Raw genomic sequence first — 15179 nt, 5'->3', positions numbered from 1 at the left:
AGCTCCAATCTTAATCCAACACATCTGAACAAGCTGATCAAGGTCTTCTAGAAAGTTACAGGCAGGTGATTTTGATCAAGGTTGGAGCTAAAGGAAAGCTCTACAGTGGACCTTGAGGGCCAGAGTGGAGAATCCATGCTCTAAATAAACGTTTTTCCTTTTCTTCTCTTCTCAGATGGTTCCTCCTACCAATATGAGCCGTAAGTACTCGGCTCCTGGCCAGCTTTGCCCAAGCATCGCTTCAACTCTGAGCGGCCACCCGCCCATGCCCAACACTCCTGCTACCTCGCTGGGGGCCCGGAAGGGCTCCTTGTGTCCCACGCCACAGTATGGCTACCCCTCAGCACCTTACAGCACCCAGTGGACTGGTTCAATCGCGCACACCCAGGCCGGACTGCTGGCCACCTCGCAACCCCTGGGACAGTATCCCCAGGTTCCCACCCCTTTACAGACCTTCCACATCAGCACTTTGCAAAAGTCAGTCAGCCACCCCGGTGGACCCAACCTGAAGACCACGTAGGGCAGGGCCTAGCCGTGCTAGGTCTAAATAACTCTCGAGTTGAGGGAAGCAAGGGGGACAAATTGGGCAAGCGTTTGAATGCATTACAGAGATTCTGTCACAAGAGTTGATAGTTGAGAAAAAAGATGCCAGAATCTGCATACATGCTCACAGTTACATCACGGGGATGATGCACAACGGGATAAGAGAAGGATGAAAATAAAACAACGGACACTTGTGTGCAATGTTACGTGGCCAAAGAAGGTGTGACCATTTTTATTGTTAAGGTGTGTAGTGATGGCATCCTTCACCACCCAGCCCTAAACATTTGTCAAGGGGTTCGATTAGAGGTTTGCTGACCTAAAATGGAATGAACGCCACTGGCTTCCATCTGTATATCCTCCTGATAAATTCATACATCAAGCATGTCAACAAAAACAGAGGTCGGGTGGGTGATGGTGAGCAGCAAAGTGACAAACCTAGTTCCCCTCTTGCCCTAAACACTCTTCTGCAATGCCATGGAATAATGCAATAATTACAATGGTAAGAAAAAAGCCCATTTTAAAACACAGGAAGTGGCCTTCATTAGATTAAATGACAAAATCCATGTACAGGTTTCCTTTGTTTTTAAATTGAGTTATGAGGGTTTTGATTTCATTCATTTGGTTGGTTAGTTGGTTTTTCTTCCCTATGCCCTTCAAGCCGGCCTTGTGTAGCAGAATGTTAGGGACAGTACTTTTTTTTTGTCATATGTTCAGAGGCCTTTCAGCTGCCTGTACTACAAAGCTCCTACATGCACATTCACACTTTTACCATCCTCTTACGGTTTTCTCGTCGGGCCACACCACAAGGTGACTTGTAAAATGGTGGATTAAATCAGTTGGATTGGGGTTTGGATGCAGGATCGGTTACCTTTAAGGCCCGTGAAGCTTTAAATCTTTGTCTAATTATCAGCTTTTTCTAATCATGGCAGCATTAGGGGCCTCTTACGATAGTTTGATCGAGACATTCAAAGAAGAAGTTGTGTTCTGTGTGGACCTGTATTTACTCATCAGTTTTTGATGTTGAAACACTGTGATTATTATAAATGTTGTTGGACAACATTAGATAAAAAGAAAGTAGACAAAAAAAAGACGTTTTGGAGGATGGAAGGCTAGCTATTTAATTACTCGCATCTTATTGGAGACACTTTAACCCTTTTTCCCCCCTTTGTACTTTCTTTATATTATTAGATAAATGTGAATGTAAATGGATTCAATTAACGTACTTGAAGAAAAGAATCTTTCCCTCTTTCGCTAAGCCCAGTGAGCTTTCTGAAGATTCTAGTGCCTTGCTTTATTTTTGTGTTACTTTTTTTGCTTCGGGGTTTGATATATAAGGCAGTGGAGAGTCTCTAGTTGGAGTGACTTCACAGAGGGTGATTATTAATATATTGCAGGAACAAGGAGTTGTTTTGGATGTGGTTTTGAATTGGCTACGACTGAAACCATTTGATGGCACAGTCCTAGTTGCAAAATGCTTCATATATAGGGTGCGCAAACACACAACCCAGCCATTATATCACATTCAAAGGCTGTGTTAGTGCTTAAGGGGTTGAGTTTTAGATACTTTGATCAATCTACCTTAGTATGCAAGTGGAAGCGTGCCTATCATCAGCACATTTAAACTTATTTCGACAACCACGGTGTCTTTGTTTTCCAGATGGATTCTTAAACAGCGTGAACAGTTCTTGTGAAGGTGAGGGCTCGGCTCAGATAGAAACGCAGGACGAGGAAAGGTAGTACGCAAGGGACAGTATGTTGTAAGTATTTCAAAACCATCAACAGCTTAGATGTTTCTCCAGAACTGCTTCGTTGGTTTTGACGCCATCCAGTGTCAAATCCTCTCCAGGTGTGCATAGGGAGCCTAGAAAAGGACCAGGAAGGTGGGAAAAGACCGTTAGCACCCCTCACCGACACAAGAACGCCACTCTCTGCCAAAACAACACTGTTAAACAATATTTCTTGCTGGTTTCTCATCAATCCGCTTCTTTTGAACTCTCACTGCCCATGTAAGTTCACCGTACTGACAACAGCCCTCGGTTTCATGGCAGATCAGTAGCTTCTTTTGGAGGATCTCACTCTCTCTCTTTTTGTAGCAGTCAATCAAATCACTCTTGTAAATGCTTTGGTTTATTCAAAATAGCTGACATGCAGTGTCAAACTATCTTTTAGCACATTTGACTGTTCAAATAAATAGAAAACAGCCCTGATCCACCAGAAACAAGTGTACAGATCCTTAGAGCATTTTATTCAGAGATGCTCTCATAACCTTAACTACTGAAAGGACTTAGATTACAACCCGTTACATACTGCTTAGTGTGCCGTCTGCGTGAAACGTCTGGTACAGGAACTTCACTTTAGGTCAACTGTAGTTTAGATTCTCAACTGGCTCTCTATATTCCAAATCGGATCGTTTTAGCTTTATCTCTTGCTTTGTACACAACGCTTTACCTGTAGACAGCTCGTTTTTACCCACTTTATTTCGCTCGGTTTGGTCAAACTGTGAACACATCAGAAGGTCTTTAACAAAGAGGTCTAACCTGCTAAGTGTTCAGACTAATGAAATACTACCTTCTGAGTGCCATGTCCCTGTTCCAGATATGACAGAAGTGTTCATTTGCTCTCGCTATAAGAAACAGGTCCCCCTGTTTGACTGTAGAGGGTGCTAATGTAACTGCAGTGCAGGTTTATTCACCTCTGACGAAAATGATACAGCACCTTGGAAAATGTAACAAAAAAAAAAGTTTGTAGCGTGCTGATGTACAAACAAGCCATTCAGTATCGCTAGACATTCAGTTAATGATGGAATTTTTTTGTTGTTTTTTTTTGCATGAGACTTTAGTTACACGGATAAAATGCACACAAACTTCCTCAAAACTATCTTACTGAATGAATCCCTCCTTACTAGTCGCTCTCCTGTGGAAAGAAATACAACAGAACAGTGTTTACTTAATGCTACTGACCTGTCATTGAGTTATTTTGTTTTGTACTGCTATCTGATCCGCTTGTTTTGCTGTCTTTTGAGTCTCTAGATCTCCTCTGGTGACTTTCATTCAGTGTTTGTTTTTTGTTTTTTTTCCATATGATAGTTAACATTGTACAAAATGTTAAAAGAGTTACTTAAAATGAAAACCAAACAAAAACATGTAGGGAATCATCGGCAATGTTTAACTGTATGTTTTGCACTAAGTATAGGATGTTCAAGCTTCATATAAAACGGAGCTTTGCGCTCCAATAAAACAGCATTTGTTACCCTATTTGTAAACTTAATAAAAGTCATTTAAATAAATTATGCCTGCCTCTGCTTCTCAATTCACAATAGATGCTGGATTAGCTATCATGTGTTCAGAGCAATAGAGCTGATGAGATTTAAAGTGCATTTAATATCAGTTACCCTAATATTGCACTCTTTTAATATTAGCCAATAAGCCAACCTGCATCTGATGTAGAAAGAGAATGTTTTGTTTTGGTTGTAGGTTTGGTTGAATAGTGAAAGATCGATGTGAATTACGTGGAGGTGGTTGTACTAAGCCTCATCTGGTTGTGATCCTATTTGAAAGTGAGTGGCACACACTCTGTCCTTCCACGTGTGTACATGCACTCTGCCCTGTTCTCCTAAATGTGTACGTGCATTATGTGTCTTGACTGCTCTGAGTCAGACCAGCAATAGGTCAACTGAGTTCATTGCAGTTCTATAACTTTTTGACGTGCGTGCAGATTGTCTCACAAACCCACATGGCCAAGTAAATATTTATTATTTTGATAGATGTAACATGATTTAAACTCAGTATATACAGTAGTTGCTCAAATAATTTTAATTAACTTTTTTTTTTTTGAGGGGGGGGGTAACATTTTCTACACTCATGGCAGCTTGACATGTAAACAGCCCAACACAGAAACTGAACACAGATGTGCATGACATGACACCACCTGATCACCTATTGGAAGATGGTACTGGCTTTATAAAGGGGGTGAGGATCACAAAGTATTCATACGGAATCAAATACAAGTGAGGTAAGTTATCTAACACTTATTTTTACATTTCAATATTTGTGTTTAACATCTGTATAACTGAACACGTGTTCATTCTGACAGCCATGGCAGTGTTTGATCATCTTGGGCTGGTGTCTCTGGCCGCGCTGATTCTGGCGTCTCAGCTGGACTTCACCAGCGCTGCTGTTCGAGTGTTTGGCTTACATGCCAAGGACCTCACCGGGGATCCTGCCGGAAACGATCCTGATCCATACGTCAAGGTCTGGTGTGGCTCTACTTTTGGAGGGATGACAGAATTTCGCAGGGATAGCGCTAATCCTTCATGGTCTGCAGAATTCAGCTTCCCAAATTGCAAAGCAAAGGATGACCTGAAATTTCAGGTGTGGGACAAAGACCTGAATTTTGATGACTACTTGGGCACGTGTGTAAGACGGGTGCAATATGAGTCTTCCACCGGTACTTGTGAGCTGAAAAATGGAGCCCTGTATTACAGCTTTGAAGCAGTCATGTATTTGTAAAGCTGTTTACATGGTTAGTTCCACACCAGCATTGTAAAAGCTGCTTTAAAACATACTGATTTAATAAAGTAGAACAGTACTGAATGTTTTGCACTGTTCATCAAAATCGTTAATCGTCTGTTCACTAACAAAATATGCAAGTAAAATTCTTAAATCAAAGGTGTCTCTGTTTTTCACTTTTTGGTGGGAATAAAGCTTATCTGGCTGTTCAGAGAGTACAGAACTACGAAAGCTTGTTTCTGCCATGGAATAAGAAAAAGGGCAATTTAGACTTTTGACTTGTTTTTCCAATTGCACAATTCAGACTTTTTATCAGAATTGCTAGTTTATATCTGCACATTATAACTTTTTTTTTTTTTTCTAAGAAAAGAAAAAATTAAAGAGCTGATTAAACTGACTTTTAATTTGATTAAACTTAAGTGCATTTGATTTCGATAGATGCTCATTTGTGATATATGGTACAGTATATGAGGAATATTTTTGCCCACCTTCAGGAATGTCATATACAGTATGTTTGTCAATGTGTTCATACTAGTCAACCTACAGTACACAGAAAGATGATAAAATGTTTTGGATGAAATGGTGAAAGATGACATTATTGAAGTGAATTACTTGATCATAGATGTGTGGATTTGGAGGTCCCTAAATCTTCATCCATTCCTTGTTACTTTCCAGGGGCGGACTGGGGCTGAAAAATGGCTCTGGACTTTCTGGCACAGAGCGGCCCACCACACCATAAACTCACCAGCTCATTATGCAATCTTAACACCACCTTCTAACATAAAAATATAACACAATACAGAAATAAAATGCTATTCTGTTTTTGTTTTTATTATTACCATTAATGAATGACTGGCATACTTAACATTATAACTGGTCGTTCCTTGTGTATATGACACAACACATCTCTTTTAGAGAGACAATTCAATATTACTTCAGTTAATATCAGTCCATATGACGCAATGCTCAGGTCTTTGCCAGAAATGCCAGGTGGCCAATCCGCCATGTTACTATCTGATGAAAGTGTGAATGACCACCTGTTCTTTCACATGTGTATGTGAACTACGTGTCTTGTTCTTGAGCAAACTCATTTTTACATGTTGGTAACACTGGATTCTGAGTCAGACCTTCGACCATTGAAATGAGTTTGTTGTAGCTAGCTGCTCAGGGCAATTAATTATTAAAATGCTTTTAATGCATTAGTTCTATGATCTCTTATGACCTTAGGATGTAGGCCTAGTTTGACACCCTATTGGCAACTTGACAAATGTAAATAGGCCACTATGTTTTATAATATTTAGCACAGATAAGCATGGGATTTAACCACCTGTTGATCACATTTTGGAAGATTTTTTAGGTTAAATTGGCTTTATAAAGGGGATGAGGGTCAGGAAGCATTCATACAGACTCTAATGCAAGTAGAGGTAGACATCTTTAACACTGAATCATTTTGACATTTAATATTTGTTGCAACATTATAACTGAACATGTATTCTTTCTGACAGCCATGGCAGTCTTTTATCATCTTCGGCTTGTTTCTCTGGCCGTGCTGATGCTGGTGTCTCAGCTGGACTTCACCAGCGCTGCTGTTCGAGTGTTTGGTTTAAACGCCAGGGACCTCACCGGGGATCCTGCTGGAAACAAACCTGATCCATACGTCAAGGTCTGGTGTGGCTCTACTTTTGGGGGCCAAACAGAATTTCACAAAGATACTGCTCATCCTACATGGTCAGCAGAGTTTTACTTCCCAAATTGCAAAGTAAGTGAAACCCTGAAGCTGGAGGTGTGGGACAAAGACCTGAATTTTGATGATCACTTGGGCACATGTCACGAACAGGTGCAATATGGGTCTTTCGCTCTTACTTGTTATCCGAATAAAGGCACATTGTTTTACAAGTATGAGATGTTACAATAAATCTGTTCCAACCAGTACTTTGTAAAGACAAACCTCTACTGTAACTAGCCTGGTAGTAATAAAAATCTAAATTCTGTTTATGTTTTGCGCTGATATTTTTCTCAATCTACTCACTGCTGACATAAAGTTTTTTCAAACTGCTTAGAAATTACTTAGAAAACTAATAAATCAAGTTGTTTCTGCTTCTCAGTTTCCACTGTATCTATTTTAAAAGGGTTTAGCTTCATTACATGGTAGAAATGCAGTTTATCAGGCTCGGGCTGTCATAAATTAATACTTCAGACTTAAGTTGGGGTTCTTATTCTCATATTTTTGTGCCATATTAGCCCTGCTTCTTCTCTTCCTGCTCACATAATCTCGTAAACATCACTATTTTACAACAGTTTTTATACTAAAGAAAGAGTAGTGTACATCAAATGTGCAACACGCAGTAAATGGTAAGCTACTTTAAAACAGGTCTCTTACTTCTAGATGGGGAAATAAACGTTGTGGTGTCATTCATCACTTTTTTTCCAATTAATCTTTTGAGCCGGTTCACACAATTGATCTGAATGATCCATTCATGATTCGGTCTGCAACATTTAATATCTCTCATGATATTAAGATTTTCAGTGAATATAATATATGACCTAATATAAAATAAAGGTGTGTGTGTGTGTGTGTGTGTAAAGATCTCCTTCAGTTTCTCTTTAGGTTGAAGCAGAGATCTAGAAACATGGCCAAACATAAAAATGGACACATCTATGCTTTAAAAACACAAAGTAATTGTGTAGTTGCTGCATCATTTTTCTTTTGTCTTAAGTCGCGTGAGCAAATGATGTGCAGAGGAAAACATGCCAAGAATTGCAGCCAAATTTGCTTCAGTTTATTCGTCACACTAGTATAAAGCCATAGATTCCTGGTACAGTGGTATTCTGTAACATCTACAGGGAGAGACATATATGTGAGATTTTTTTTCTTTAATAAAAAGTTAAACGCATAAAAAGAGAAGATAGACATTAAATGTAGTCACCAGAAAAGACTTTCACAACACCAAGTCATTAGTCTCTCATCACAAGATTTCAATATGTTCCATACATCCCAACATCACAGTTCCTCTGCTACAGTCTACTGTATGTAATAATAACAACAATTTTAACCATGTTTATGAAATAAAGAGCTACAGTACCCCCACTGTCAAAGTACTACCTCTGCTCTGCATATAGACAGCACACAAGGGCATATATACAAAAACAAAACAGCATGAGAGTAACATACTGTATATCACACCTTTAATGTGTCATATAATATATCTAAACTCATTACTACGAGTTTTTTCCTTGAGCAATACTCTCTTTTTCATATTCGTATTCATATCCATATTGGATTCTGAGTGCAACCAATACCAAATTAAATTAAGCCATTGCACTCCCATATGTCATTATAACTTTGCAAAACATTAAGCTTTAAATCATGCTCACGAAATAAAGAGCTACAGTACCCCAGCTGCAAAAGTACTACCTCATATCACTAAACACAAAAATTATGCAAAAACATCAACTAATTAACAGAAAATTTAACACATTACTGTTTTTACTATGAATTTGTCAGTATTTTACAGTAAAAATACTTTTAGTTCAATGTTATACTGTTTACAGGATGTTACTGTATATGGTAAGGTAACTTACACTTAACTAATCCACAGTTTTTGAAAATGTACACCTTGTGTGTTATGCGTCTGCACTGATTAGTTTGTGGGCGTCTCCGTTAATTGTCATCAGCAGCAGCTGTCACTCATTACCCTCTCTATATCATGGCTTGTCTCACGTCTTGTGTTTGTGAGAGCGTTGTTTCATGTTGTTAACTGTGCTTTGCTTTCTGTTGTGTTCTGCGTTTTTGGATGTCCATGTCTTCCCCCGGAACCTCGTCCACACTTCGCAACCACCACAAGCATCACGACTTATCTTCGGCTCGCTTCCCCACAGTTCCTGTGCCACCCTCTCCTGCTGCCAACTCACCACCGCCATCTGGATTCATCACCTCCTTCCACCATCTCGGACTGTATCTTCTTCCCAGTGTTGTTTGTGTTCCAGTTTGTTTGGTTATTGTCTCTCATTAAAACTTTGTTCATACTCGCACTTGTTTCCAGCTCCTCCTACACCCAGTCGTCACAGAACGCTCTCACCATCATGGAAGCAGCGAACACCACTTCACTATCTGACTTCATCCATCACAGCGTCAATCATATGGATCAGCAGCAGGAGAGCATGGTAAACATCGGACGTGCGATCCAAGCGCTGGTGACACAGGTGTCCGAGCTCACCCAGCGGATTCATCAACTCACCTCTCCCACTGTACCCATCGCACCGCCTGCGCCGCCCGTCCCCCGGGAGACCTCCCAGGACCACTTCCGGCCAGAGCCGCGACTTCTGGCGCCAGAGAATTATTCCGGTGAGCCAAATTTCTGCAAGACTTTCCTTAACAAGTGTTTCATGCACTTTGCTTTACAGCCCCGCACCTTCGCGACCGAGGAGTCCAAGGTTACATTTACACTGACTTTATTATCTGGCAAAGCCGCCTTATGGGGACGGGGGTGTGGGAGAACCAACATCCATGTTGCGCCTCGTTCCACACCCTCTCTGATGAAATGAGACGGGCCTTCGACCGAGCCGTGGCCGGCAGGGAAGCCGCCCACCAGCTCTCAGACCTGCGACAGGGAAGATCTTCGGTCACGGACTATTCCATCCAGTTCCGCACCCTGGTGGCCGCGTGCCAGTGGAACGAGGTGCAGAGTGGGATCGATTCCTGCATGGGCTGGCCGACCGAGTTCAGAAGGAGATCTACCTCCTCGAGCTGCCCCCTACACTCAACGGATTAATCGACCTGGCTCTTCGAGTTGATGCTCGGATTAATCGCCTGGGTAGACAGGCCAGTCCTACATGCCATACCATCTCTCTGGAAAGGGGCCGCACGAGTCGAGATAACACGGTCGGTCCCGTCGATGACCACAAACCCATGCAGGTGGGTAGAGCTCGGCTGTCCCGGAGGGTGAGAGAGCGGCGGAGGTCCCAAGGTTTCGGTCTATACTGTGGAGGCTCAGGACATTCCATCTATTCCTGCCCGGTGAAAGGAGCCAGCCCGGTAGTAAAGATGAGGCTACTATCGGGTGGGATCTCCGCCGGGAAGTCCTCAACTACATCATCGACTCTCCTTCCGGTGAAACTGCGATGGGAGAATCACACTCACGACTGTCACACCCTTCTGGACTCTGGAGCCGAAAGTAACTTCATTTACTCTATCATTGCACGTCACTTGAACATTCCTATGCTTCCTATTTCTCAGCCCATCCATGTCACTGCCCTCAATGGCAAGGAACTGCCACACGTCACCCACCATAAGGAACCCATCATTCTGCTCACATCCGGCAACTGCTGTGAAACCATATACTTTTTCCTCATGGACTCCCCCGTAGCTCCCATTGTTTTAGGTCACCCCTGGTTAATCAAACATAATCCACGAGTGGATTGGGGTTCCAACAGTCACATTGTGGAGTGAAAGTTGTCATGAGTCTTGTCTGGTTTCTGCTTGTCCTGTTGTGCCTGTTTCTGTCTTTCAGAAAGAGAACATGGTGTTATCAAATGTGCCCGCAGAGTACCTGGACCTGAAGGAGGTGTTCAGTAAGTCCCACGCTGCTTCTCTTCCTCCGCATTGTCCCTACGACTGTGCGATAGACTTAGTGCCAGGTAAGTCTCCGCCTAAAGGCAAACTATATTGAGAGGCCATGGAGAAATACATTTCTGATTCCTTGGCATCAAGGTTCATCCACCCTTCCTCTTCTCCAGTGGGGGCGAGATTCTTTTTTGCGGGTAAGAAGGATGGTTCTCTGCGACCTTGTATTGACTACCGAGAGCTGAACAACATTACGATAAAGAACACTTATCCTTTGCCACTAATGTCTTCAGCTTTTAAGAGGTTACAGGGAGCATCCGTATTCACAAAATTGGATTTAAGTAATGCTTATAATTTGGTCCGCATCAGGAATGGGGATGAATGGAAAACCGCCTTTAACACCCCTAGAGGGCATTTTGAATACTTGGTGATGCTGTTCAGGCTCACCAACTCGCCAGGGGTTTTCCAAGCACTCGTTAATGACGTGTTGAGAGATATGGTAGATCAGTTTATATCTGTTTACCTGGATGACATACTGATTTTTTCTTCATCTCTCCAGGAACACGTTCAACATGTCAGACGAGTGCTCCAGAGGTTACTTGAGAATGGGCTTTTTGTCAGGGCGGAGAAATGCGTATTCCATGCACAGTCTGTTCCCTTCCTAGGGTATATCGTCTCATCCGAGGGATGCCTGAGAACCTCAAGAGCCGCTTTGTTTTGGCTCCCATCCTTGTGGCCCCTGACCCCACACGGCAGTTCGTGGTGGAGGTCGATGCATCAGAGGTGGGGGTAGGAGCAGTGCTGTCCCAGTGCTGTGTAGTGTATTTTGCCTGAGAAAGTAGTATTCTCAGCACTCGTATGGGAGGTCGAGTCAAAGGTCAAGAAGGCCTTAGAAGGGTTAACGCCTCCGCCCGGTTGTCCACCGAATCGTTTATTTGTGCCGGAGGAGTTAAGGTCCGAAGTCATTCAGTGGGGTCACTGCTCTAACGTTGCTTGTCATCCAGGGATAAGTCGAACTAATAGGTTAGTTAAACAACGATTCTGGTGGTCACTTATGGCTCGTGACGTCCACGATTTTGTTTTGGCTTGCTCAGTTTGTGCCAGTGGTAAGTCATCTAACCGACCTCCCGATGGGCTCCTTCAACCGCTGTCTGTCCCTTCGAGACCCTGGTCCCACATCGCACTAGATTTTGTTACCACCCTCCCGCCCTCTAATGGCATGACGGTCATTTTGACCGTAGTGGACCGTTTCTCGAAGGCGGCACATTTCATCCCCTTGCCCAAATTACCGACAGCCAAGGAGACAGCGGTCACTGTCTTAGATCACGTCTTTCGGCTTCATGGCCTCCCGGTAGACGTGGTTACTGACAGGGGATCTCAATTTATATCCAAATTTTGGAAAGAATTTTGTAAGTTGCTAGGAGCGTCAGTTAGCCTGTCTTCGGGTTATCATCCCCAGAGTAACGGGCAGTCTGAGCGAGCCAACCTAGATTTAGAGAGGACGTTGCGATGTTTGGTCTCCAAGAATACTTCTTCCTGGAGCCAACAACTCTCTATGGTGGAGTACGCTCACAATTCGTTACCAGGGTCAGCCACGGGCCTTTCTCCATTTCAGTGCAGCTTAGGTTACCAGCCACCAGTTTTTCCCAGTCTGGAATCTGAAGTCATGGTCCCCTACGCTCACGCGTTTGTCAAGAGGTGAACCACACCTGGACCAGAGCCCACGAGACTCTGCTCCGGGTGAGGGAGAGCACTAAGGCCAAGGATGATTGCCACCGGTCAAAGCCTCCCGTTTACGTCATGGGTCAAAAAGTGTTGCTTTCTACCAATAACATTCCTCTGCGTATCTAACAAATTAGCTCCCAAATTTATTGGCCCGTTTACTATCACCAAGATCATTAGTCCGGTGACAGTCCGCCTCAAACTACCTCCAGCGTACAGGAGGATACATCCCGCCTTTCATGTGTCCAAAATTAAACCTGTGTTTTATGCACGTATTAATCCGCCTACTCCGGTTCCCCTGCCTCCACGTCTCGTAGATGGGGAACCGACATATTCGGTTAATCGTATTCTGGACTCGAGACAGAGGGGGCGAGGATTCCAGTACCTGGTGGACTAGGAAGGTTACGGTCTGGAGGATTCGTATGGGATTTAACCACCTGTTGATCACCTGTGGGAAGATTTCTGAGATTGCGTTGGCTTTAAAGGGGTGAAGATCAGGAGGCATTCATACAGACTCTTAATACAAGTGAGGTAAGGCATTTCAACGCTCAATCACATCTAAGCTTCTACTTGTAATATATTATTATTTCCTCCTTTTAATACTTGTGTGTGTTAAATGTTGATTATAACTGAACTACTGTTCTTTCTGGCAGCCATGGCAGTCTTTTATCATCTTCGGCTGGTGTCTCTAGCCGTGCTGATGTTGGTGTCTCTGCTGGACTTTTCCAGTGCTGCTGTTGTTGTGTCTGGTTTACGAGGATATAACCTGTCTGGTGATGCTTTTGGAAACGCACCCGATCCATATGTCAAGATCTGGTGTGGTGGTGAATACAAGAGAACTAATTATTTCCAGGGTAACCGTAATCCTGAGTGGAGATCAAGCTACAGCTTCTCAGGCTGTAAATCTGGTCATACACTAGAGCTGCAGGTGTGGGACCAAGACGTCAAATTTGATGATCTCTTGGGCTCGCATAGAACAAAAGTGAGATCTGGATCTAACTCTGGTAGTTTTTCTGTGGGCAGAGGAAAAATGAATTTCAAATATAATGTTAAATAAATCTGTTCCAAATCAGCATTTTGTAAAGCTGCTTTGAGACAAACCTCCTTTGTATGAAGCTTAGCAATAAAAATTTAAAAAAGTATGCATTAAACATTCTGCGTATGTTTTGCATTGATGTGTGTTCATTAAAATCTACCCACCGCTAACACTGCATTTTAACAAAGTGCTTATAGTCTATTTGCTGAAAAACATAGGTTACGTGTGCACTCACAATACATACTAGCATGTAGCCTTAGATAGGAGATGAAACTGAAGAAAGTTAGCTGAATTTTCAGCACCATTACTTCATTCTTTAATGTCACATGATTTGAACAAACATTATATGTTAATATTATCAGTGTTGAAAATGTTTTTTTTTCTGCCTAATATTATTTGTGAAAAACCCTGATAAAAAGTTAAGTAAAGTAAGATTTAAAAGAAGAAGAAGAAATAGATTTTTTAATTCAGTAAGGACTTGTGAAATTGCTCAAAAGTAACAATAAAGACATTTATTGAAATAAATGGTCTTCTTTGAACTTTCTATTCATCAAAAGAATCCTTAAAAAAACTATTGCTGTTTCCACAAAAATATTAAGCAGCAAAAACTGTTTTCAACATTGATAATAATTAAGAACCATTATTAATAATTGAGCACTAATAATAAATGGGCACTAAATCAGCATATTAGAATGATATCTGAAGGATCATGTGACACTGAAGACTAAAGTAATTGCTGCTGAAATTCAACTTAAATTAATTATTAAAAAATATATTCAAACAGAAATCAGTTTTATGGTTTTTGTATTTCTGATCAAGAATAAATGCAGCTTTGGGGATCATATGAGACTTGTTTCAAAAACATATTCATTATATAATATAATTATATTATTTATTTAGGATCCATTGGTGAGCAAGTGATGTGATGCTAAATTTCTACAAATCTGTTCCAGTGAAGAAACAAAGTCTTTGAATCTTGGAAGGCAAAGTAGCCTTATTTTAGTGTGATCTATTAACTACACATAAAACTGTCTTTTAACTTAAGTACCAGGGCTGTTATGCCATTAAATATTTTCAATACATCTGACTTTGTATTTAATGTGAATTTAATAAAAAAAATTCAAGTTACTAATTATAACACTTGCATTGCACAGAAAGAGAGCAAATAATATTTACATGATCAAAGAACATTATCAATGTCTTCAGTCTATATCCAGAGTTCAAACACTCTTAAAAACTCCTATTATAATCACTCAAACTGTTTAAACTATATGAAAGGAATATCTTACATACACTGTACACAAATCTGCACTTTGTTGTTTCTGATGATAGAATTCACCAGAGATCAGACTACAGTCAGTGAGTGCATGCACTGAATAGGTCCGCTTTTAGAAAAACGTTTAAAATGTTTTTGAAAAAAAAAAATGTTTTGTAAAATGTTTTTTTTTTTTTACTAGATAATTGCAAACATGACTTGTTTCATTTAAACTTCAAATTTAGAATTAAACTTTTCTTAAAAATACTGTATAAATGTTGATCGTTGATCCCCCTTTGCAAGATTTTGTTATTGCATTTTGAGACTGAGATGCATTTTGGGATTAATTTTATGTAGCATACTCCAGTGTTACTTAACTAATGTTATACTGTTTACAGCATGTTACTGTTTATGGTAAATTAACTTATATTTAACGAATCCACAGTTTTTTTTTTTTTAATTACTAAAAAAAAAAAAAAAAAAAGTACAAGGTATGTACTTAATACAACACTAAACCGTGCATCACTCTCTGGTACATTGAAGAATATACTG

At 41.1% G+C, this 15179-nt stretch overlaps 2 protein-coding genes across 6 annotated transcripts in view; both read left to right on the top strand.

The window, feature by feature from the left end:
* The window catches only part of LOC113058770 (serine/threonine-protein kinase WNK1-like), a 68951-nt gene extending 65119 nt beyond the window's left edge, over positions 1 to 3832 (top strand). For all 5 annotated transcript variants that reach the window (XM_026226974.1, XM_026226981.1, XM_026227006.1 and 2 more), the window contains one exon: positions 176 to 3832. In XM_026226974.1, coding sequence (XP_026082759.1) covers positions 176 to 520 — 345 coding nt within the window. In that variant the 3' untranslated portion in view covers positions 521 to 3832. The remainder of the gene's footprint in view (positions 1 to 175) is intronic.
* Positions 3833 to 4403: 571 nt separating this feature from the next.
* Positions 4404 to 5229, top strand: LOC113058798 (protein unc-13 homolog B-like). Its single transcript, XM_026227021.1, has 2 exons — positions 4404 to 4554; positions 4636 to 5229. Exon 2 carries the CDS (start codon positions 4638 to 4640, stop codon positions 5049 to 5051), a length of 414 nt encoding a protein of 137 aa, XP_026082806.1. The 5' UTR covers positions 4404 to 4554; positions 4636 to 4637; the 3' UTR covers positions 5052 to 5229.
* Positions 5230 to 15179: the final 9950 nt, after the last annotated feature.

Source organism: Carassius auratus, chromosome 4 (assembly GCF_003368295.1).
Source record: "Carassius auratus strain Wakin chromosome 4, ASM336829v1, whole genome shotgun sequence".
NCBI lineage: Eukaryota > Metazoa > Chordata > Actinopteri > Cypriniformes > Cyprinidae > Carassius > Carassius auratus.
This window is presented reverse-complemented; position numbering and strand designations above follow the sequence as displayed.

What these genes read in the sequence shown, in the direction of transcription:
- LOC113058798 (XM_026227021.1), top strand. Translation starts at nt 4,638, where the DNA reads ATGGCAGTGTTTGATCATCTTGGGCTGGTGTCTCTGGCCGCGCTGATT.